This window comes from Lutjanus erythropterus, chromosome 3 (genome assembly GCF_056507025.1).
Source record: "Lutjanus erythropterus isolate fLutEry1 chromosome 3, fLutEry1.hap2, whole genome shotgun sequence".
Taxonomy (NCBI): Eukaryota; Metazoa; Chordata; class Actinopteri; order Lutjaniformes; family Lutjanidae; genus Lutjanus; species Lutjanus erythropterus.
Genome location: NC_139319.1, coordinates 33,532,347 through 33,556,694, shown reverse-complemented (window position 1 = coordinate 33,556,694; position 24,348 = coordinate 33,532,347). Strand labels below are relative to the sequence as shown.

At 39.7% G+C, this 24,348-nt stretch overlaps 1 protein-coding gene across 1 annotated transcript in view; it reads left to right on the top strand.

Moving 5' to 3' along the window:
- chrna8 (cholinergic receptor, nicotinic, alpha 8) overlaps positions 1 to 24,348 on the top strand; it is a 64,894-nt gene that overhangs the window by 24,345 nt on the left and 16,201 nt on the right. Inside the window, exons 3-6 of the mRNA XM_084715856.1 lie at positions 3,613 to 3,657; positions 14,396 to 14,505; positions 22,694 to 22,773; positions 23,371 to 23,538. Coding sequence (XP_084571982.1) covers positions 3,613 to 3,657; positions 14,396 to 14,505; positions 22,694 to 22,773; positions 23,371 to 23,538 — 403 coding nt within the window. The remainder of the gene's footprint in view (positions 1 to 3,612; positions 3,658 to 14,395; positions 14,506 to 22,693; positions 22,774 to 23,370; positions 23,539 to 24,348) is intronic.

Here is a 24,348-nt window from a genome sequence, read left to right as displayed (position 1 = left end):
GAACACAGCAACCCCGAAGCCAAAGCCAAATCTCCATGATTACGAGCTTGATCGCAGACAAACACACCAAAAAGGCCAGAAAAATGTTGCTTTGTGAAGCAAACAATGGGAGGCTGTTCTATTTCAGCAGTGGAGAAAGGAGGCTGTTTAAAACAGGAACAGATCAGAAAGGACAGGTGGAGATAAGATTGGAGCGTGGAGGGAGTTAGGGAGGAGGAGAGGAGGCGGGGATGAGAGAGAGGAGCGGCGACTGTGTGAGAATCGATTTTCACTACAAGGAGAAGTAGGAGCAGCGAGTTTGCTTTGCTTGTTGTTGATGACAGAGTTTAAACAGCTTTCGAAATTGATCTTGATGGAATTCGGTGTAGTAAAGGGGTAGTTAATGTCATAACTATTTTTTTTCAAGCGTAATGAAAATTGGTGCTTCTCCTTACGATTGCAAAAACAATTTTCATTCTTATTATTGGTCGGTCCAACTTGTGCTGATCTCAAACTTGAGTACAGTTTATCCATGTTCACAATTTCAGTTGCATCACTGTCCAATTCAGAAAGTCCTTTTACAGAGGAGAATGGAGAGAAACCTGATTTAAATCTGCCTTTAAATTTATCTGGAGCAACATGTCATTAAAGAGACAATTTATTCCAAAATCAAAATATTTTTCTTCTTATGTGTCCATCTTGATTGTTGTGGTGTGAGTCGCAGAGTTTTGTAGATACCAGTAGAGCTGTGATGGTGTGGATTTTTTCTTACCATGGTGACCAAGCAACATGTTCTCGTGGGACGGTGGTTTTGCTTGACATTGTATTGCACTTTAATGAAGTATACGGTCATAAGTGTACTGTGGCTCTTCTACAGAATAGGGCAGTCTGTAATGTGTGCGCGGCATGTAAGTGAGTAAAAGTGAGCAGCAGACTGAGAGATGCAGTGATGCCCATAGTGATAGTATAGTCTATCTGGCAGTAAATGTACAGTACAGGTTACAGTGTGTCACTTAATAAACACTGCAGATTTTGAGCAGGTAAGGACAACATTTTTGCTCATGCTAACACTACAACACTGAGCCTTTACAACGTTAGCTCCGTAATCCAACCTTGAACTGCCGTATCTTTTTTGAAGACATAGTACAATAAATCCATAATGGTGAATCCAACACTGAAGTTCTTCTATAGTTATCAGTTTTTCTGCTAGAAAACACTTCTTATTCTCAGCATGTTGTTCGCTGCCTACTGGCAATCCCAAGGTGCCTTGGATTAAGTCTGTCAACCAATCAGAGGCTGTGCTCCAGACTTGTGTATGATGGCGCTGATCCATAGATGTATTACCAGATCCAACATGAGGTTGACCATCAAAATAAAAGGATAAGAGTAATGAGCTCAACCTGATGGTAGGTTTCACATGGCCTCGATACTGTGGTTATTGTCACAGCCCTTGATATCAGCCGTAGAGATGTCTGCCTTCTCTCGAATAGAACTAGATAGCAAAATTGACAGGTACTCCAGAACTCGGCAACTCGCAAAAAAACATACTGCAGTCGGTTTTGTGCTTACATATTTTCTTAAATGAAACCATTTGAGAAGTGTAGAGGGGAACTCGCTCTCTGTTGGAACTGCTAACAATTGATAGACATCTGAAATATGAGAAGAGACCCCAAACTGTTTATTATGAGGGGTCACAAAAAATGTATTGGATAAAAGAGTGGAATATTTGCTTTTGAAATGTAAAGTACCAAAACTCTTCACTACTGGAACTCAATGGACAAATACAACGCCTGTAGTGAGGAACATTGAATGTAAATCTAACTTTTCTTTGTTTTGAAATACATTTTACAACATTAAAAAGCCACTATTTTCATGAGAGGCACAGACAGAGCAGTGGTCATCAAGTGTAATACTAGTTAGTTGAATAACTATGACAACTCAAACATTAAAACATTAAAAACATGTATGCAGTATGCAATGAAATGTATTTGCAAACATAGACATACATTTGCATTACATAGCAGCAGCACAGGTTGAATTAAGACCTCTCTGAAACAATCCAACAAAAGCTGAACATTATAACCTTCATGAAGGGAGGATTTACTGCAGGACAGTTGAATTATACCACATTAGTTGGTGTTCTTAATAAACTGACAGAAAGGATAAATGCTGATGATGCTTTCCAGTCTTCACTTATGCTGCTTTTATTTCTTTTTCTTTATTTCTTGACTTCTTTTATAAATCAATGGAGATGTGCAAATAAACCCTCCATATATGTTTTTAAAACTGAGGAGGTGGATAAAAAATAAGATCATCAGACACTCACTCTGTTTAGGTGTGATAAGGAGACTAAAAAGGTGCGGTGGCTCGAATTTAATGTAATGACACAAGCTGAAAATACTGTAAGCGGTGATAACTACTGCCCAGCATTCTCAGAGGCATTGATAAAGTCTGTGAAACTAGTAATCGACTTAAGGTCAAATCTAAGGCATACACTCCTCTGTGACTGTCGCTTAACATGAGTTTCATTTTTCAGGTTCCACCTCTGAAATTGTTCCTCAGAGAGAGAGAGACAGGAAAGAAAAAACAGGATGAAGCAAGTAAGAGCAGTATGAAACAGTGTGATAAGACAGAAAACTACACAGCAGATTAAGTCTGGTGGGATGAGAAATAGAAAGAAATAAAGTGAACAAATTGATTTCATGATTTGATTTTGCCACAGTAACATTAAAGGAAAAGTTTTCAAAGGGTTGGACCAGCAGTACAGTTTCAGTCATGGGTAGAAGATAACGTGATAAATCACTCTATGAAAGTAAAAAAAAGGACAAATCCATGAAGAAATAGAGAGCAGAAAACTGCTACCGCTGTCAAGCAGTTTGCACTTTTTCAAGGGTAAGAGGGAGGTAAGAAATCAGACAGGCAGCGTAACAGTGTGTAACAAGGAGCAAAACTTGTCGCTGTCATGTAGGATTGTGCAAAACAGACTCTAAACAAGTCCTCAGGTTTTTTATTTTTTGCTCTTCTTCCTTGTGCCTCTTTTTATGACCTCTTTTTATCTTTTTTCTCTCAGCTGTCTGATGAATTATCTCAGCATCTGTCTGTTCTGCTTCTCTCGCTGTCGGTCTAGATTCATCTCATCTCATCCCTGCCTCTTTTTTCACTCTCTGACCATTTGACCATGAACTGCCCCTCGTGAAATATCGTAAAATGTAGCTGGAGCCACGGAGTCTGTGTGTTCCTGTTTTCACGATGTTGATAGAAATTCCTGTAAATTCATCTCTTTGTTGAAGAGCTGCATTCTTTCTTTCATCTTTCATTTCCTTAGTATTTATGATTCCAGCATTGTTTAAAATGGCAAACCATGACTTCTGTTGCATGACAAGAACCTCATAAAAGAGAAAAAAGCTGGAGTGCATCATTGTCATTCAGTGAGCGCTCCGGCTCTGAGTCATCTGGGTTGCAGTTTGACTTCATTGCCGATCTGTCTCATAATCCCACCTCATGTTTACCAGACATGCAGAATTTATTTTTTATTTCCTCTCGCCCCTGCAGAATAATTTCATTCACTATCTGTCTACAGCCACACGGACTTGCTGCTGATGATTGTCTCTGTCTCCTCCTGTTTTCCTCCAGGATGAAAAGAACCAAGTGTTGATCACAAATGCCTGGCTGCAGCTGGTACGTCTCCTTTCCAAGCCCCTTTTGTGTGATCAGTGCATGATAATTGTCAGTTAGTATATTTTTGGAAAGTGTCTGTGTGTTGTTCATGTCCTGTGGGCTCTGCCATTCATATTTTCAAGCAGGGCTGGCACAGAGCCAGGTATGATTTGAGCTGCAACCAATAACCTTTCGTTTTGAACAGGAACCAAAAAAAAGTTCATAGATTTCAGTGACTCTCCAGGGCCTCTTATGATAATAGAAAATATAATAATAATAGCCTGAAGTTTAGGTCAGACAGTAGTGTCAAATTGTTTCAGTGTGTTCTTTCTTAATAAATACAAATAGTTACCTTAGGTTGTGTCAAAAATTATATTTTGTGGGTTATTATAGTATAATATTGTCAGCATTAGGCTATGTCACAGGAGGGTGAGGATAAAAATATCAAATCAAGCAAATCATGTTTTCAAAGATACTCTTTCAAGACATTTCTCAGCCTACCACTGCATTACTGCCATCTGCCCTTTTAAGCCCTTATTACTTATATTTGCTTTACTACAAAATGAGGTGTCGAGTTAGTTTTTAGTTCCAGATGACCATCAGCTAAGTCCTGCCCCCCTGACTAATGCTGTAAGTGTTCCCTTCTAACATACGGTGACCAGACATCACGATGTGTCCCAGTTTAAACAATGTAAAACAAAAACAAGCTGTCCTGTTTTTCACCACAATTAAAATAGTAATTGTATTATACTTGTTTTCAGCTCTTACATTGACATTCATGTTCTGTCCCACTCATTATTTCCTATCTCAATTTAAAAATTCAGACAGGCACCACATGTCTGAATTCAACATTGATTTGTCTCGATGTGTGTCAGTCAATCAATGCGTCATTGTCAAGGCTGTTGCTAAGCTCCTCTTTCTGACAGAACCTGTCAGTATGGTAATGGTTAGCTGCCATACAGGAGAGAAAGCCTTCTTCTAATGAGATCCAGGAGGGTTAGTCCTTCCTTTGTAAGGTACCCAGCGATGCTAGTGCTGAAAGGTGGGCTCAGTAGGTTTGCTAAGAGCTGAAATAACTGTCTCCGATCCTGATGAAAAGGTCTGTAGTGTATGCATAAGCACATACGTGTGTGTGTGTGTGCATGAACATTGAGAAGAATTTATATCACATAATTTCTACCCGGCAGCCATCAATTTTGCTATCTGAAATTACAACTGTTGCTCACAGATTTTAACAGCACAAGCTGGTTAGCTCATTAAGCTAACATTAGCTCCACGAGTAGGTTGACAACACAGTCTTTAGTTGACCTCTTAATCTTTACGGTTATCTAGTTTTAAAATGAAAACTCCATAAAAGGCGTCTTAAATAATATGATGGCCACATACTTTATGTGATACTCTGCTAAAAGCAGACATCTGCTCTGGGAAGTCAGCATCCCCGCCATTTGATCAGAAGAATAAAATAAAAAAAAAAACTGCATTGTTCTTGTACTGCATTGTAGAGCTAGTTAGTCTTATAAGTGGGACAATCGTTCTGACTAGAGTGCAAGCTGTCTGTGTTCCCAGGGTCCTAAGTGCCTAAGGTTGTCTGTTCTATGCTGACCACTAATGCTAACTAATGCTAATAGATGGAAGCATGGCCACTGATAACGCTAACAAGACTAATGTATGAGGAATAGTTTGGTCTGAGGAAGAAACTATTGCTCTTCTCTAGCTATATAACACATTAAGTAACACCTACAATGCACAGAAATGCTAAGCTTTTCTATGTGAAAGTGAGGGTCTTCATTAGAAGCGTAGTGCAGTGGCACGTCAAAGTAAAAAAAAAAAAAAAAGTACTCTACCACACACTTTAAAACAACAAAAAGAATCTTCTGACATAAAAGACACGTGTGCCTTTTATGATCAACTTGACAGTATGTGACAGCCGCTGTGTTCCAGAGAAACTATATTTAGTGTGAACAGAAAGAGGACTGGAGCCTATCAGAGCTTAAGAGGATCAGAAACAGAACTGAGTGCTCTTTCAAATTAAATGTTGGTTAAGAGGACTGAGTTTAGTTTTATTTAAAAGTTCCCTTAATGGAGTGAACATAAGACACTGGGAACAGGTTGTTTGGGTCAGTGTGTCACTGCAGGGAGAGTGTGTATTTTTGGAGCAATGGGCCTTTGGAGCAATCAGTGTTGTTTTTGACAAAACAGGTTTTAGGACAACTGGGCTTTTGGTCTGATGGGGCATTTTTCTGACTATTGGGGACAAATGGGCTGTAAGAATAATGATATGGCACCTTTTAAGGTAAGAAAAAAAGTGCCTCATCATCATAATGTTAACATAACATAACATAACATAACAAAACCCAGTCTGGGTTATTTTCAAAGAGTAATAAAGTTTTCACTTTTAACAAGGTTTGCTAACTCGTTAACACTGGCTGTGGTTGGTGGAGTGTAAACTTCCAAATCCAATAAAGAAGTGGGCAGAGCTGCTAACATTAGCCTTAACTCTTATAGCAACTTGCTTCCACACAGTGGTACGCTGTGAATGGGGCTTTTTTTTATCATGATCTGTAACCTCAGACTTTAGTCTAGTCGGTGAATGATATGCCAACTTTTAGCCTTGGAAGTAACACTTTTACTAGTAGTAAGCTAGTTAGCCCAACATGTGATAAGAGTTGCAGCTTGCATTACAACAGATAGACGCACTATTTAATCCATTCCTTAAGCTACTTTTGCATTTTTTGGTTTTGGAAAGGTACAAGCTTCCAAACTCTTAAACTGCAAAGTATTGCCCTAACTACACACTGCTCTTATTACACATGACTTCAAAATGTGGAGAAAGCCTGACAGACCTGCTGTGTCCAGCCACAGTTGCTAAGTTATGATCAAGTGAGGAGTTTAGTGAACAGTCAATTCTTAGTCTCCTAACAGCATCTGTTCTGCCAGCTAAGCATATGGAAACTAAGCTACTCAGCAACAGCATATCCATCCCATTATGGAAAGTTCAAAATGGTACAAGAAATATGCATTATAATGCTCTTGAAAATGTTATATCAAGCAAGTCAGGTAGGTACAACAGCCTCATTATCACTGCAGCCTCAGTCAGAACAGCCCATTAAGGATTTCGCAGCCTACACTCAGTCAGGTTGAGTTGGTTGCTGACTGGCTTACAACTTATGAATGAATCAATTATTCAGGAAGCCACCTCTTTAATACTGGCATCTACTTTTGTGTAATGGCTTACAGCGGCTTTGCAGATGTAGCAGATTTTTGAAGGAGACTTGAGAAGTACATTAACAAGTTTGCAGACAGTCAGACAGAGAAGGGGCAGGTTCACCTCAGCTGCATCGTGGAGGATTTTAGGATTACAGGTTTATCGGGCAATGAATGTCCTGCATCCGGATGGATTGGATTTTATGCGTTTTCAAATGTGAGAATTGTGATGAGCTTAAGTTTTCTAAGAACTCGGTGTTACTTCGGTGTCTTCCTCTATAGCCAGTTCTTATGGCTGATGGAAAAGTGCCCTTTAAAGGGTAAGTTCATCCAAATGACCATAAAACTGTTTCACCCAGATTTCATCTCAGATCTGTCTCGGATATTTCTGCCTCCATCCGAATACAATGTAGTTGAGTGGAAATTGTGTTTAGGATACCCACAACTGTGGAGAAATATCAGTAATGTGTCTTTTTAGAAATCGTATTACTGTGAATCCTGATAATCCACAGGTCATCAACAATTTTCATCAGAACTACTTTCTACCAAACAAATAGTTCCTGTAAAGCCTGTTCACAATGAGGTGTATGGATTATACTGGAGTAACTAGGACACGATTTCTGGAAAGATATACCACTGTTGAAAATTTTAAATACATTTATTCATTGCTGTGAGTACCACAAGTCAAATTCTTGTTACCTTTATTATTTTTGGGTGAGGGCAGAAATCTCTGAGACCGATATCTCAAAACCAGGGCAATGAAATTCAGAACTATCAACACAGTTTAAACCTGGAGATGACCTAAATACATGTGCTGTAAAAAAAAAAACATTTATATGGAAAAAAACTATAATTGTAACTAATAATCTATGCACAACTTATTATCCAATTATTGTTTTTTTTTAGTAATATACTGGCCATTCTCACTAAAGAAGCTTTTCAGTGGTAGGAGGTTATGTTATGTGCACACTGAAGAAATACACAGAAGGTCATTACAAAGAACAAAAATCAAGTGATTCTAAATATTTTGTAGAGCTCAACAGCTTTTGAATGTCTCAGGTTATGGAGGAGAATTTCCCATTCATTCACTCCACTGACTTGTGTTTGTAATGTTTATATAATGAGCTTTAAACCTGGAAACAGGCCAACCCACTACGAGATGAATCGTGACCAGAAACATTTGATTCTGAGCAGAAAAAAGATTGGAAAATGAAAAAAAGGCAAAGGTGTACAAGAATGCTTACACATTTCTTAAAGGCTATGTCAAGGAAATATAGTTTTTCTTCTGAACACATTACACATGTTGCAGAAAACATATGAAAACTATGTAGGACTGAATTGTGAAGTTAGAAAACCTACCTTCAGTGCTTTCTAAAAAAAGAAAAAATAAATGATTATTTTCACTACATGTGCTCTCCCAATGTCCTTATAATTATTGCAGACTGAGAGAAATAAAATAGTCTTGGATTACCTAAAAGTCACTGTCATCTGGCTCTGGTGGCTATAACATATCTATATAAATCCAATAAAGCTGCTAAATGTAAACGTATTGGTGTTTGACACTTGAGACAGACTGGACATGCCCCCAGCGCCCCAGCGTATCAGAGGCAACTCCTCATTTTTATAAACTTAGATTTATTTATCTTTCAAATTTGGCTGGGTGGTTAATAACACATTTCTCTGGTGTGATATCTGGTGCGATAAACTCAGAACACATATCTGTTCTTGCTTCACACAGACTTTAAGAGTGAAAAAAGTGAAACAGTGAAATACTCATCCCGTAGACCACTGCAAATGATACCACTTCTGCCTAAATTTAACTTTGTCATTGTTATAGGGCTTATATTGTTAATAACTGTTTACCACTCATTGTGGCGTACCATCATGATTAGCACAACTCATGTTAGCTTAGGTTAGGAACCTAACTACGCAGTTTGATGGTGGAACTACCGGTTTGCAGGTGTGGTACATATTTCCATGTTAATAACGAGCTCCACCAATTAGAGACATCACTGTCATACTTTACCATTGTGGGTAGTATAGTGCTTCTCCATAACATTACAAATAAAACATGTTTTTCTGAAATCAAGGTCGAAATCATATTGATTTTTGTTGTTGACAGGAGCATGTACTACCATTTCACAGTCTCATAGCTCGTGGTTAATCTACCTTGGATGGCTACAACAATATAAATTGTCTATTCAGAATATGAATGGGATTTTCACTTCTGGAACCTCACTGTTGAGCTCTGTTATCTCCTGTATTTGTTTTTAACTGTTACTTTTCTTGGATGTGTGATTTATATATACTTCATATTTGCATCCAACACCCTAAAATGTGTCAGCCTCAGTGTTGCATCCACTGAATGAATTTCACGCTCTCTTAATGAGAACTTAGTTGTCTCAAATTAGTGTTGCTTTCTTAAATTTCTGTTATGTAACTCCAAAACCTATTCTTAGACAGCTGTTACCTTACGTAGCCCAGTGTCCTCCTCATCTGTTCCTGACAGGCTATAAAGTTACTGAGCTGTAATTAGGGTTCTAACCCCGAAGGGGTAGAACCCTTCTAAGATTGTACCGGTTTATTATTATTTTTTGTTGTCTGCCACTTGAGCTCAAATTCCCGTGAGCTGGAATGAGCCAGAAACCTGAAACTTGGCTCATTGATTGGAAATGATGTGCATCAACTTTTATTAAAATATGAGCCCAGTCGGCCACATGGTGGCGCTGTAATTAAGGCTTAAAAATGACTTTTTGGAGAGGCCACGCCCCTCACACCATAAGTCTGATTGACTTGAAATTTGACACACAGGTCCAGCTCAATGTCCTCTACAAAAAAGCCTCTAGGACCATGAAGGTCCGTCATACTACGTTTTTTGCTAATTTGCATAATTTGAAAAACAGTAAAATGACATAAACTTTTACAATTTTGACTCCATCAACACCAAATTTGGTACAGAGCTTTGGGGGATGACCAGAGACATTTCTATTACAAATGAGCCAGATTGATCAAAAAACACGGCCGCCGCGGACCAATGAATCTTCGCTGTGGGCGGAGCTTAGAATTGATTGGCCATAACTCCCACACCCTTTGACCTATCATCACCAAACTTGGTGGATAGGTCCAAAATGAGACTTGGCAGCTGCCTACCAAAGCATTTTGAGCTCAGCCTATAGGGGGCGCTATAAATGCCACACATCTGTATCTCAAAGACCGTTGGATGGAATTTCACCAAATTTGGTATGCATGCTCTAGGGGTGGCTATTAACCAATATCATGAGTGCCATGTTGACAGGTGCAAGTGGGCGTGGCCTATTCGTCATTAACCGTTCGGAAGGACCTACGGACATGAAACTTGGTACATGGACTTTAAATGACATCCAAATATTGCTCAAAAAAATTGGTCCCAATCGGCCTCATGGGGGCGCTATAACATAGAGTTTAAGTTTGAAAGGGTCTGCCCGCCGCACCGCAAGTGCTATTGACTTGAAATTTTACACACACGTCCTCCCGATAATCCTCTACAAAAAAGCCTCTTGCACCATGAATGCCGCCCTTACGGAATTTTTGCTAATTTTAATAATGTTAAAAACAGTAAAATGAATAAACTTTTACAGTTTTGACTCGATCAACACCAAATTTGGTACACGGCTTTGGGGGATGACGAGACACATTTCTATTACAAATGAGCCAGATTGGTCAAAAAACACGGCCGCCACAGACCGATTAATCTTCGCTGTGGGCGGAGCTTAGAATCGATTGGCCATAACTCCCACACCCTTTGACCTATCGTCACCAATATTGGTGGGTAGGTCCACAACGAGACTTGGAAGCACACCCTAAAAAAGATTTTCAGATTGGCACATAGGGGGCGCCGCCGCCATTCCCAGATACTCCCGTTTTTTCCCCAAACCGTTTTCCCATTGAAAATGAATGAGGGAATCTTCAAAGATCACAAAATTCACCTTTTTTCAAACGGTAACTACCGATTCATACTTTCAGCTAGAAACTCTATTCAAACTGGAAAATGTTCAGCAATTCCTTGACTTTTTACATATGATTCAACTTTTCAATACCATTCAAACTTTCCAAAATATTCAGTGTTTTCTGAAACTTGGTTATAATGGAAGTGGATGAGAAAATCCTTCAAACTCACTCATCTTCACCCACGCTTCACCAACTCATACATTCACGTAGAAACTCCATTCCAACTCTGAAACGTTGACATCGCCGTCGACTTTCAGTGACCGATTCGTATTTTCCATATCTCTTTTAGTTTTTCTACACCAGCTGTTTAAAAATCATGAAATTTTCAGCCCTTCTCAGAATTTATAATGGGTGTGTATTGCGTGGAATGTTGCAACTTAGAGTGGGTGATGTCATCGCTAGAGTGCACAGCACCTCTGAAATCATCAAGAAATTTTCTCTTAAACTCGCCATTGCGGCCACATCGTTCACTCTACATACACAAATTGTACACCAAATTGTAGGAAAAGCCGTTCCGGTCGCAGAGGTGCGACCGCTGAAGAAAACGGATTTAGGGTTTTGGCCGCAGGCGGTCTGAAACAACAACAAGTCTGACCGCCTGCCCCATTCGCTCCCATGTTAAGGGAGAGCCCAAATTTCTGGAAGAAAGCAGACCCTTCCAGTTATGTCCATCGTGGCTCTGGCCTCATTTTTCACACCACAGAAATGAAATTTACACCTTTGCAATCCGCATCCCGTCCTCTCGCCGACGGTGTGCTTTTTGTAGCTGTAGCACTTACGGTTTTTCATTAAACAGTTGGAGTTTGAGAGCAACTTTTGGCTCAGTTTCTGCCTTTTCTCGGTGTATTTAAATATGACTGTGCCATTGCCGACCGGCGATTGGCTGAATCGACTCCAGCCGTTCGGCCAATCGTCTGTGTGTCACAACACAGAGGAACTTTTGGCTCAGTTTCTGCCTTCTCTCTGTGTATTTAAAGTAGACTGTGCCCTTGCCAACCGGCGATTGGCTGAATCGACTCCAGCCGTTCGGCCAATCGTCTGTGTGTCACAGCACAGAGGTATACTTAACTAAAGACATGCTCTCCCTGTCTGAACTTTCACTTACCTTCATTTAGGTCAAATCATAATAGTACACTCACATCTGTGTCTTTAGCCTTACAGCCTCTCTCATACACAACCATTATTATCTCCACATTTCTCCCAAAATGATCATGATCGTGGAACTGTGATTGCTTAAACATTAAAATACCTATTGAAACTTTGAAATACACATCGATAGGTACAATTTCAATGTATGTTTTGATGTTCAAATGGAGTCTCTGTGTGAAAGTATGCCACAAATGTCATTAGCGTGTAGGCTGGCTGAAAAGCCGATTTCAAGAAATGTGTGACTTGGAAAGAGTATGTGTTGCTCGGAGCTTTCGGGGACAGGGTGGGGAACGTCTTGCGCTACGGCAGATGAGGGTCACGCTGGGTGGTGAGGGTCACGGTGGCTGGTTTGGGGCGGAACAGGTTAGAACCCGCAAATTGCCGCTTGCGGCTATATTTTGTTTTGTTGGCTGTTCGTTGCGCCTTCCCAGCCAATGAACATGAAAAGAAGACTCTCTAGCACCAAACCACCAAGGCACACAGATGACAAGTGTAGTGATTAAGTCATTAGCTGCGTGACTGGAGACATATGTGAGCAGGCCCACTTTAGATGGATGGCATCTCTTAGTGATGCAGAGATTCAAATTAGACATTTTCTGTATAGGATGTGTGAGTTTTGGGATGATTGTGAGTTGTAATCATCACTTGGCCAGAGTCACATGTGCACAGACAGATTTGCATGTTCACATAAACATCAGTTCCAAGAACACATTCATGCAAACACAAGAATACACATTGCACACTTTTCATGTGTATATGTGCATACACACAGACACACAACTACACGTACATATAGGCACAAACAGATGTGCCCGGTTTACTGTGGCCACATTAGTAATGGAATTGTGTTTGCTCCATGGAGAATTTGGCCTACGGCTACAACATCTGAGTGCCTCCATCTATATGTAACTTCTATACACACACACACACACACACACACACATAGAAGGACATAACAGTAACAAACACAAATTAATGTGCTCACATACCAAAACACACACGGATATGTGCACCATTCCACAGACGACACATCATCTTATATTGTAAGTTATGAAAAGAGGCACACAAGCAGCACACAACACACAGTCACTCTTGCTGCTTTTAAACACTTACATGCTGGACTCAGTTAGCCCCTTGCTGAATATGGATCAAGCTCAAATGTGAATGCAGGGGTCATCGCCAACAACTGTTGGCTTGGCAAGGATTACTGCCATGCTCCATTATCAGAGCTGGAGACAAAGCAGAAGAGCCAACAGTTGTTGGAAAATTATCCTGGGTTTATTAGGGACAGTGTTTAATGGTTTAAAGTAGTGGTTCTCAAATAGGGGTCTGGGGAACCCCAGGAGTCTGTGGCACTCTGCGAAGGGGTCCATGCAAAATTTTCAGCTTGATTAATATACATTATCATGATATAAACATTTTAAGTTATAAATCGAAAATAGTTCATAGATTACATTCCAGTCTAACAATCTATAACTCCTAATAAAAATAAATAAATAAATGATATATAAATAAATAAATCTTCCTCCCACCAATCATGCCTGCGTCACTCACACATCACCCATTCATGGTGAAAACCAGCCCTCTCTACAGGGACACTCTATCTTTAAAGGGGTCCTTGGCTGAGAAAATAATTGAGAACCTTTTGTTTAAAAGACCAGTGTGTAGGATTGATGTTAACGTGCCAGTAAGCAAACTGCACGATTTTGCCCCCCCACCATCACTCACAACCCACCAGTAGAGCATTGCAGCACCTACATCTGCAGAGACCCTGCCTCTGCCCATCACTTCTTATTTTCTCATTATTTTGTTTTTTCTGGGTGCTCTGCAGCAACACAATGGAGTAAAATCTTATATAATCCCACTAAAACAGATGTACATATAAACAAATACCTGCATCTAAGTCCATACCCCCTGTGTGAACACTTAAACACTTCTGTAAGTATGATCCACTAGCAGCTCAGCCTCTAGCTCTTTAAAAGTTCTATTGTATAGATACTACAGCAGTACTATACCTTGGTGTTTTAAGGGTGTCCTGAGATCTAGTTGTATATTTTAGGAAAGAAGCTATGACGCACAGATGATGCAGTTTGCGTGGCACCAGCACAGTTTAAGCTGTGAAATGCATGTTGCTGTCAGAGCTGTGAACGTTGCTCACGGGCTGTCTTACCAAACAAGACATGATCAACGACAAAAATAACAAAATTTCCTCGCCTGGCTGGGATACAGACTAAAACAGATAACAGTAAAGAGCCTTAACTGTGGCATTCGTCTCATTTTAGTTCAGTCTCTGTTTTATCTTCAACTTTTCTGTAATTTGCTCATTTAACTCATTTTTATGTCCTCATCTCATCGCCTGCTTGTTATATTTACTCCTTCTCTCTCTCTCTCTCTCTCTCTCTCTGTCTCTTTGCTGCAGTATTGGACAGACATTTACCTCTCATGGAACCCAGAGAGCTACCCCGGGGTTCAGAACCTGCGCTTCCCTTCCAATCTAGTATGGGTGCCGGATATCCTCCTCTACAACAGGTAGGGCACACTCACAACCTTTTGCTCTGTCCTGTCACCTATTCATTTTGCGTCCTCTCCTCTTCCTTCCGACTTGATACTAGTCCAATCATTGCATTCCTTTAATAGCTACATGTGAGTTGATTTGAACAGTTTGTTAAGTTTAGGGCACCATAACACCCATGCACCTAAGGAAGACACTGCGGTGGGGGACGTAGCTATAGCAAACGGTGTTGTCATGAGGGTAATCACCTGAGTGTAATTAGTATTAATCAGTAGGTGAAGGAGAAGCATGATGACCATGGCGTGCAGGCGCAGTAGCACAGTGGTTAGCACTTTCATTTAATTGAAGACCTTTCGTAAGTCCCGCCCCTTTTAGAACCTCAGTCAACGTTCTCCTTGCTGGTGCGCTAGTGTTTTGCTCTGTAGCAAGACAAGCTAGTTAGCTAGTGTTTCACTGACATTTGCAGGAACAAAAAGAAGCTGTTGATCGTCAACTTTACATTTGCCCCAGCAACATCTTTTAACCATCTTCAAAATGTGGTTTTCTTTTCAACATTAATGACCCTAGAACATAGTGTATATAGTGTGGTACAATAAATAGGAATGAGAGAGTTGAATGAAGCTGCCCACTGTTCCTAATTCTAGGACTGGATCTGACTGCACGTTGTACTGAATGAAAGAGTTAATGCCAATCAGACTCTGTGTTCTTCCTCAACTGCTTCGTTAGTAATACAAAAAGCTTCCAAGCTAGTTCACAGAATTATATAAAATATTTTATGAAGTCACAGAAGTGTTGGAATAATAAGTTTCAGTGTAATTCTACTGTTCGTGTTTAATCTCTACTCCACAGGCCCTCAGAATCCCTCTGCTTTTGCCCTGACAGAGTGATTTATTATCTCACCACTCTGCGTTTAAAATCACCCACATAGTGTAGTTTTACTCTTTCAAATTAGAGTGGTTATTTAATAAAGTACATTGATATTAAGGAAGAAATGATGAAAGGCAGCTAAAATGATGAAACCTCACTTTTGCTGGTAATTATCTCAGTGGCTACTGGCCACTGGCATGATGGTTAATCTGTCACTGTTCTGGCCATTTGAGTATATTTTGCACAGTCTTCTCATTTTTATCTATTTTTCGGTTCTCCTCTCTCTGTCGTAGGTTAGTACCAATTTGTTTTCTGTAATACATGGACAGACACTCCAGATTGTTCGGGTTGTGTTTACCCAATAACACAGCGGAAAGAAATATTCCCCAGATGAAATTTCATTCTTGGTTACAGCCTCGTTTAATGAGATGATTGAGCAAATTCCCCCTGGGTGAACATAAACCATAACTCCCAGGGGGCTTTGCATCTGTTGCCTGCAATGGGCAGTAGGAAATAGACTACTGACAACATTATGCCTAGTGGCTGCAAATGTCAACAGACAGGCTATTTAAAAAAAACTATGTAATAGTGTGTCCATCTGGAGAGGAATTTAAACTAGTATATCACATTATTGTACTGTACCTTTATTTGTATTCAATATACATTTCTTTTATTGTTTGGTTTTATCATAATTAATCAGTTTGTAGAGATGGTTCACTCTCATATTAAACTCTACAGGTCTTATTGGAAGCATTCATGTGGTTGACTTCATTCCTTTTCATATTTTTGTCAAAGAATGGGACTTTCATGGTTTGAAAGAAAAATAATCTGTCTCTCGGGCAGCTCATTGGTTTCTTTGAATCATAGGTCAGTCTGACTGAACCTTTTTTCTATTCAGCCTGTTCAGTCATTTTGGCTTTCTGTTGTTTGGACGGAGATGAGGCTCCTGTGCCTGCTCAAAGAAATTAGGTTGCTAAGTTGAGATTGATATTCACAGTGTGGTCTAGACCTGCTCGGCCTTCGAGAATGCTCTGTGGAATCGATGCCAATGAGAAGCTTGATCATTTTCCAGCTTCTATTGTGTTTCAGGCTTTTGTATGCAGTAAAAGAATATGTGTGGCACTAATTTTGTCCACAAACACAAGCTGCTTTTATACATTAATTACGTATGGACAGCTGCCTACATGGTAAACAAATAACATCCAGAACAGCTGTGACATCCTGAAAAAACAGCAATGTGCCTGTATGTGATGCATCTTGTCGAGTCAAATTTTATTTACATTGCCCAAAATCACAATTTGCCTGATTGTAAAGGGGGATTTACAATCTGTTCAGTGTACGACACCCTCTGTCCTTGATTTGAGACCCTTGATTTGATTCAGTGGAATCTCATGACTTTGTCTGGCACATAAAAACCTTAATCCTGTTCATTTTGATGAAAAACTATAAGAGGATTGTAATTATGGAACATTGGGTCTCACGCAAGAACATTTTCCTGTTCTTATCTTGACTTTCTCTTATTTTTTCTCGTATGGTTGGTTCGCACAAACATGCCATGACAGACTTAGCCAAAGCTTGTACCTTCAAGTAACTAATAAAATGATCTGCCTGTCCGTATTTGTGTACCATAATTAGCACCCTAATAATATCATAAAAGGCTAAGCTTCCTGCCCCATGTGTCAGGAAGCGTCCATTAAGGAAAATGACATCAAAGAGTAAAAAGAAGAATTTTATGAGTTTAGAAATTGAAGACCTGCTTTCGGAGATCCATAAAGGAAAGTTTATCATTTTAACAGCATCAGCAGAGGAATGATGGGACCTGCTGAAGCCAAGGAACCGGAAAAACAAGTGTTTCTAATGCTGCATTACCGGAGGGTCGTACTGTCACTGAAATAAAGAAGAAGTGGTTCAATATGATGTCTCATCACAGTGAGGCAATCAGTGACTGCAATGAGAGGAGGGGGTCAGGAGCAAATCTCTCCAGCATGGAGCTGGACGACAGAATACGAGCCATAACAATGATGTTTTGCTGTCAGACATTGTCAAACACAGGATGCTTGCCCGGACAGTGACTTGCATAAACCTGCATGAGAAGATACAGCCATTACGCCTGACAGCAGGTTAAAGACAATTTAAATTAATGATGATAGGCTTTATGTGCAAATTTACAATTATATTATAGTTTCAAATGAAGTCAAACAGAATAATGTCAGCATAATTATGAAGTGTAGTTCATCTTTCAAACTCAAAAGTATACTCAAACTAATGAAATATACAGTCTAAAACTTCAGTTTAGATAATAGCAGAGTAACTGGTCATGACCCAGGTCTGGACCACTTGTGTTTGTACCCAAGAGAAAATTCAAAATACAAGAAAATTGGTGAATGTGACAAGTTCTCACAAGTCACTTGCACAAGCCACTTAAGAATGAATGTGTTCGTGGTTCTTGACCAATGTGTCCAAAAAGAACAATAAGAGGGAAGGACCTGCAAAAACAAAAAAGTCTACCTGTCACAGAAATTGCTTCTGTCATGAAGTTCTTTTGGCCCTGGAAGAATCCATTATTTATTTTTGGGCATGCGACAACAAGATAAATTCATACAATTTGTTCGATAAATTACAGTAAGAAGGAACATCAGATGTTATACAGTCTGTTATCTGGTTATTGCCATGGCAAGCATTTTCTACAGTTTCACACAGCAAACAAAGTGATGGAATAAAATCCTTACTTGAATAGGGACATCCCTTACCAACCATAAATCATATTAATGTGCTAGGGAATACCACTTGAGGAAATAACAAAGTGGCGTTTGTCTGGTGCTACTGTTTATGTGAGTAAAACAGATTTTTTTTTTAGTGTGCTTCTGACTGTAAGAGACACAGGGGGAAAAAGTTGGTGTGATTGTTCATGATTATTAAACTGTCAAGCTCCATGAGAGGATATTTAACAGGGGAGAAACCTCTCATTCCTCCTAGAATCACACACACACACACACACACACACACTTAAAGAATCGCTCTTGTAAAGGGGGAAAGACAACACGATACAAGGCAGAGCTGAAGTTGATTGATGTTGCTGGCTTTTCAGCTCTACCTTCAAGGTGATTGAGGATTCTTTTATGGGGGGGGCGGGGGGTAGTGACAGATTTCCTGCTTGGCTCAAGTTGCATATGTGTGTGTGTGTGTGTTTGTGTATGTGTGTGTGCATGAGAGATGGAGAGGGAGAAGGAAGAGGTTTGGCTATCTAACAGGGATGATACAGAACATTAAGCAGCTTACGATGGGGATCAGCGATCACTAACGATAACGACAACATATTCCTGACACAGAACCAGATTGAAACTGACATTCCTTATGCATGCAGCATAAATCATGAGTAAAATCATTCATTTCTATTTTTATGAAGCAAGAAAGCAAGCAAGAAATGAGATTAAAACTACGAGATAAGATGAACTTATCCTGATCCCCATCTGGAAATTAGGTCATTGCAGTGGCAAGACTTCAGCAGGGAAAAAAATACTCGAAATACAAAAATTGTATATAAAGGAAAAAACTAGGGGACTGCACTGCAACCTGAAGTCATCCGGCAAGATGCTGCAGTCCAGTCAAATACAGGCAAGTGCTCATTCCTGGTGGATTACTTTGTCTCACAGCAATATAATCCACTCTGCAAAGGTTTGACATATGATCAGACTTAAAAGTCATGGATCTGTTAGTCAAATTGGACTTCCTAGATTGTATTTTCCCCATTTTTGCCAACTAACATCATGTTTTGACCAACGAAATAATAGATACACTGTAACATGGTTGTGGGTGTCAGAAGCGTGCAATATAGGCAAGGCACAGCTCTGTGAGCAACAGAGCTCAGCTCTCTCGGTCAATTTAGTATGCACTGTGGAATTTATCACTTCAGTTGACTAAATTTGCCATCAACGCTGACTGCCACACTGACATGAACATGAAAAATGCAGCGGTCTCCCTTTAAGAGCAACCTTTGGATCAACTACCTTGCCTGGTGTCCTTGTGTTGAGCCATGGCTGAGAGGGGACTTTGCATGTATACCATCTAAAGTTCGGTGTAGAGGGTTGGAGCTTGTCATTCGTGTGACAGGTGAAGGTGAGGTCAATGGTTTGCTGACCTTTGTCTACAAAAACTGGCTCTGGGGATGTTGACTGTCTGCTCTCTGGTGGGGAAAACTGCAGGTAGCGCAGGAGGTAGAAATACACAAAAGGTCACAAGCCACTGGCTGACTGCTGCTATGTTGGAGTTTTCTTAGAGTGAATGGGCCTCTATGTGACTGCATGTGTCAGAGAGGAAGGCTCTGACTGTTGTTTATGCATATGCAGCAAACAGCAGTTCAAAGTACAGTATCTGATCTTGGAATCTCTGGTTGGGGTTCAGAAGAGGATGCCTCCTGGGGAGTTCGGATGCAGTGTTTGATCAAAGGGTAGTTCGTACACCACTTTAGGTCAAAGACCAGTGATTGACTGTTATTTCATTTGCAGAGAATGTGCAAAGTATGCATTTTCATGTATCCACTGTGAGAGTTGCAGGATAGTCTGTTTCTTCAGTCCACAGCAGGGTTGTCTCTCCAAGTTAGCCGAGACTGTTTGGACATGAAGTGCTGTGAAGCCTGACCGGTGGAGAATCTAAAGGGTTGGCAGATGTATGTTTTGTATGTGCCCATGAAAGCACAGCAACAATCCTAAACCCCTTTCAGATGAATAATATAGTAACCATGTGCCCCATCCCAGTCATGATTTTGAATATTTCACCATCTACAGACACTTGGGAAGCTGGGATGCAAAGGGTCTGGGTTTTCTGCTTTCATTGTGTTTTTCATGTAAATAATGTAAGCCATCTTGCTGTTTAGCTGTTTTCTTTACATGCAGAGATGGTTTCACTTGTGAATCTAGACAGTACAGTGCTGCCTTTCCTTAACTTAGCAGCATATCTCGATGGTAATGTTTTAGTATATACTACAAAAAAAGTTTTCACAGGCATGAACTGTCAATGGATGATGTTATTTCACTGTCATTGAAGCACTGTATTCTGTACTGTAAATAAATCCCTTCAGGGTGATTCAAGACCCCTACACTTTGTGCTGGGGTCCTGCAGCATCCTGTAGGGATTTATTTCACAATAATAAAAATGGTCTCTAAGTGAAAACAGCATGTTTTTCATTGTAAATTATTCATTGGAATGTAGTGATAATTTCCATTTTGTCAAAAATACCCTTGATACCTTTTATCAAATTCCCTCAAAGATGTGTTTGGACAGACATGGATGGAAACTGCAACAAGGCATACAACTGCAAGATGTTAATTCTAGTTTCAAACGTGTTTACATTCAGTGGCTCACATCTAAGAAAAAAAGGTTAATCTATTGAAAAATCCCATTGAGGGCAAAAGGATTCCATTGGGATTCAACGCCTTCATCATGCCCTTTTCTTTTCCTTTTTCTTCTTTTCATGTGACCTTTTTGAAACATGTTCTAGTTACCTAGTGATCTGATTAAGATGCGATTAAGATTATGCATAAAATCTCCTGTGCTATATTTAGGGATGATATACTTCTCCACATTTTCATAAGGTTCATTAAACAGTTCAAAACACTTTCTCATCCAGATATTAACTGGATGAGCAATACAAACGTTTATATTAACCATATCCAGCATAAGTATTTTGACAAATGTTTTTAGAATAAGAAACTGCAGGTCTGCTTTTAATGGTAATGCTACCCAATTAATGTGCATGTTAGGTCCAAATACCATTACAAGGCTAAATGCTAATTTAGCTAATTTATTCTCAGCAATGGACAAGAGTGATCACCACTGTTCCCCAGTATTCTCACAGCCTCTTAGTTTTTCCACCCTCTGCTAAGTGAAAAAAGTGATTAGATTTAGATTATTGATGTAGCAGCTATAAATCTGCATTGGGTAAAGCCCTGTCTTGTTATATGCCTCCTTGGCTCAGTCCCAGTGCACTTTGCTAAAATTTATGTTCTACCTGTCCAACAAAAAGCCTTCAGGAAGAGTTCAGACATGCCCTTCACTGTCTCTCTATGCTTCCAGTCTCAAGTGGTAGAAATGTATCCCACTAATGTAAAATAATAGATGATGGTATGAGTCAGATTGTTTTTTCTGGCTTTGGATGAGCGCTCATTTATTATTCAAAATGAGATGCATCAGTGTAACTCATTCATTGTTTCTGTGGGGGTCACAGCATGCCGAAAGGTATGAATAAACGCCGTACTAGTTCTGAGTAAATAAATAAATTCTGTTGCCATCATAGGAAACCTTTTACTGCTTCATTACATTCATTACCTACCTGTATGATTGTTTTGTCCATTTGTTTGTTTGTTTTTGTCTGCCATGCTAGAAGCTCGGCAAGGCCGTGTTTAATCACAGCTGTGCTTTGAGCTGAATGCTAACATGCTCACAATGACAACGCAGATGTGCTGATGCTTAGCAGGTATAATGTTTAGCATGTTCACCATCTTACAGCTGTTTAGCGTGTTAGCCTGCTAATATTTGCTCTAAACACAAAGTACAGCTGAGGCTGATGCGAATGTCAAGGGTTCAGTTGAAATTTTGCCCAGTAATTTTTGTGCAAAGCCCAAAAAGTCCCTCACAGCATTTGAGATATTGTCCAAAAATCATGGCCACCCTAATTGTCTATAACGGTCTTTTAATGCAGACCCAAGAAAAAAAATCTCACCTGATATTTTAGATATATATCTTAAAAAAATAATGATAAATGCAGAGGGCTGTGTAGCCATGATTATATTTCTTACATGCTTCTTTTTAGTGTAATGAATACAGGGAGACACTGTATAACTAACAAAAAGGAGTCCCCAACATTTGTAATTATACACCGTTGGTCCTTTGGGCCTGTTTGTTTTATTTTTTCAAATGCTACAATGGTCCATGGATGATTTTTCTGAAAATGTGGAATTTTCTGATCATGACTGATGTCTGTACTTTGGTTTTTGAGTGTACATGATCCCTGCCTGTTTGAAGGACACCATGATGACAGACGACCATGTTTGTTGAAGATGATCAGTAAAATTAAACACTGTCTGGATCTACACTAATCCCCCTTGTCTCTGCATGTCTCTGTCACCTTCATTCTCACTTACTGTTTATTGTCTGGGTTTCTCTTCGTATTTACTTTTGTACTTAACTCTCAATCAACTTCATAACCTCTGGTCCTGGTATTCTCTTTTCTGGGTTTTTATCTAGGAGTCATCTGGAGAAACAAGCCCCCTCATTTTGGGTTCTTTTTCTTTAAATGCTCTACTGCTGTCTTTTACAGTATCCACTCTTCTCTCTCCGCAGTGCTGATGAGAGGTTTGATGCTACATTCCATACAAATGTGCTGGTAAATGCATCAGGATCCTGCCAGTACATCCCACCAGGTGAGACATTCACGGTGTTACATTTTATATTTCGCTGATATCTCACTGTATTATCCTGCCGTCATTAACATCTTTTCATGTGTTGAGAACATCACTAACTCGATCATTGTCATTATTATTTTGATTCCACATGAGACACCTGAACCTCTGGTCTCATGGGTGAAAGTCGCTGCCATATGCAGACTTTCTTGCTGTTTACTCTAACTAACCTGACATTTTTTTATTGGTCAGGATTAGTGTATCACCTGCAAGCAAATTTAAAAGTCTAAAGTTATGTTATTGTACACAGATTGAGTGGGCTGGAAATGATTCAGGGAAATTACTGACAAGACCCAACACCTTCCATATCAACATGTTCTTATCTCATATTTTGGCATCAGAAGGGCCATTTTCAATATGTATTTTCAGTTGACATGATATGAAGTAGGTACTTTCATTTGTATTTAAGCAAAGTGACTAAAAGGTATGTGCTAAGTAAAGGCAAGTCAAACTTGTTCATAAAGCACATTTAAAAAACAACTAATGCTGGCCAAAGTGCTGTACATTGCAGAAATACAAGTACAAAAGTGGACACTTCAACAACACTTCTCTTTCTAGGCATCCTGAAGAGTACCTGCTACATCGATGTGCGATGGTTCCCATTCGATGTGCAGAAGTGTGACCTGAAGTTTGGTTCGTGGACCCACAATGGCTGGCTGCTGGACCTCCAGATGATGGACGTGGACATCTCTACCTATATACCCAATGGGGAGTGGGATCTCGTTGGTAAGACAGGCACACTAAGACATGTTCAGGTGCATAACATAAGTAAAACAAAACACAAGAAAATAATACAGGAAAAATGGCATTGCAGCGTTGTTAATATGAAATTATTCTGGCAATCATTTGGTTTGGATAAATCCAAAATCTGGATTGGCTTCACTGAGTACAAAAATAAATGAAGAGTTTGCATGGGGACATAAGGAGGATAAAGATGAGCTGATGAGAGCTGATGTGATGATTGACTGAAAGCAATCCCAGTATTTGAGGGATATGTTTGAACAGCAAATAGTAAATTCCTTCAGGGAGTCTGAAAGTCTCTGACAGACCGAGACAGACAGACTTTCAACATTAGCCGGGCCCTTCATGTCATATTCCAGCGAGTCAGACAGCCAGTCAGTATTACACCGCTCTGACAGCAGGTGGTTCAGCGGTGTTGACTTTCTTGTAAGATGCCGTTCTCACTGACATTTCGCTGTCTGTCAGTCCTGGTTAAAGAGAGCTACAGTTAGAGCCTGGAGAATATTGTTGCTGTTTAGTGCAGCAGTATCCTCACAGCTTCTTCTGGCTGATCAATTCTTGAACTTTAAGTTACACAATTTATTTATTTTATATTTTGTAAGGTAATAAAACCCCTTAGATAATTATTATCTGATAAGCCATCGATTGTAGACCTGTGTGAGAATTATGAGTCAAAATGTTGATTCACTCCCATGGTTTAGAGAAAATCATTTTGTTGATAGGCATAATTGCAGTAGAAGTTTAAAGGACCAGTGTGTAGGATTTTGTGGCATCTAGTGGTGAGCTTGTAGATTG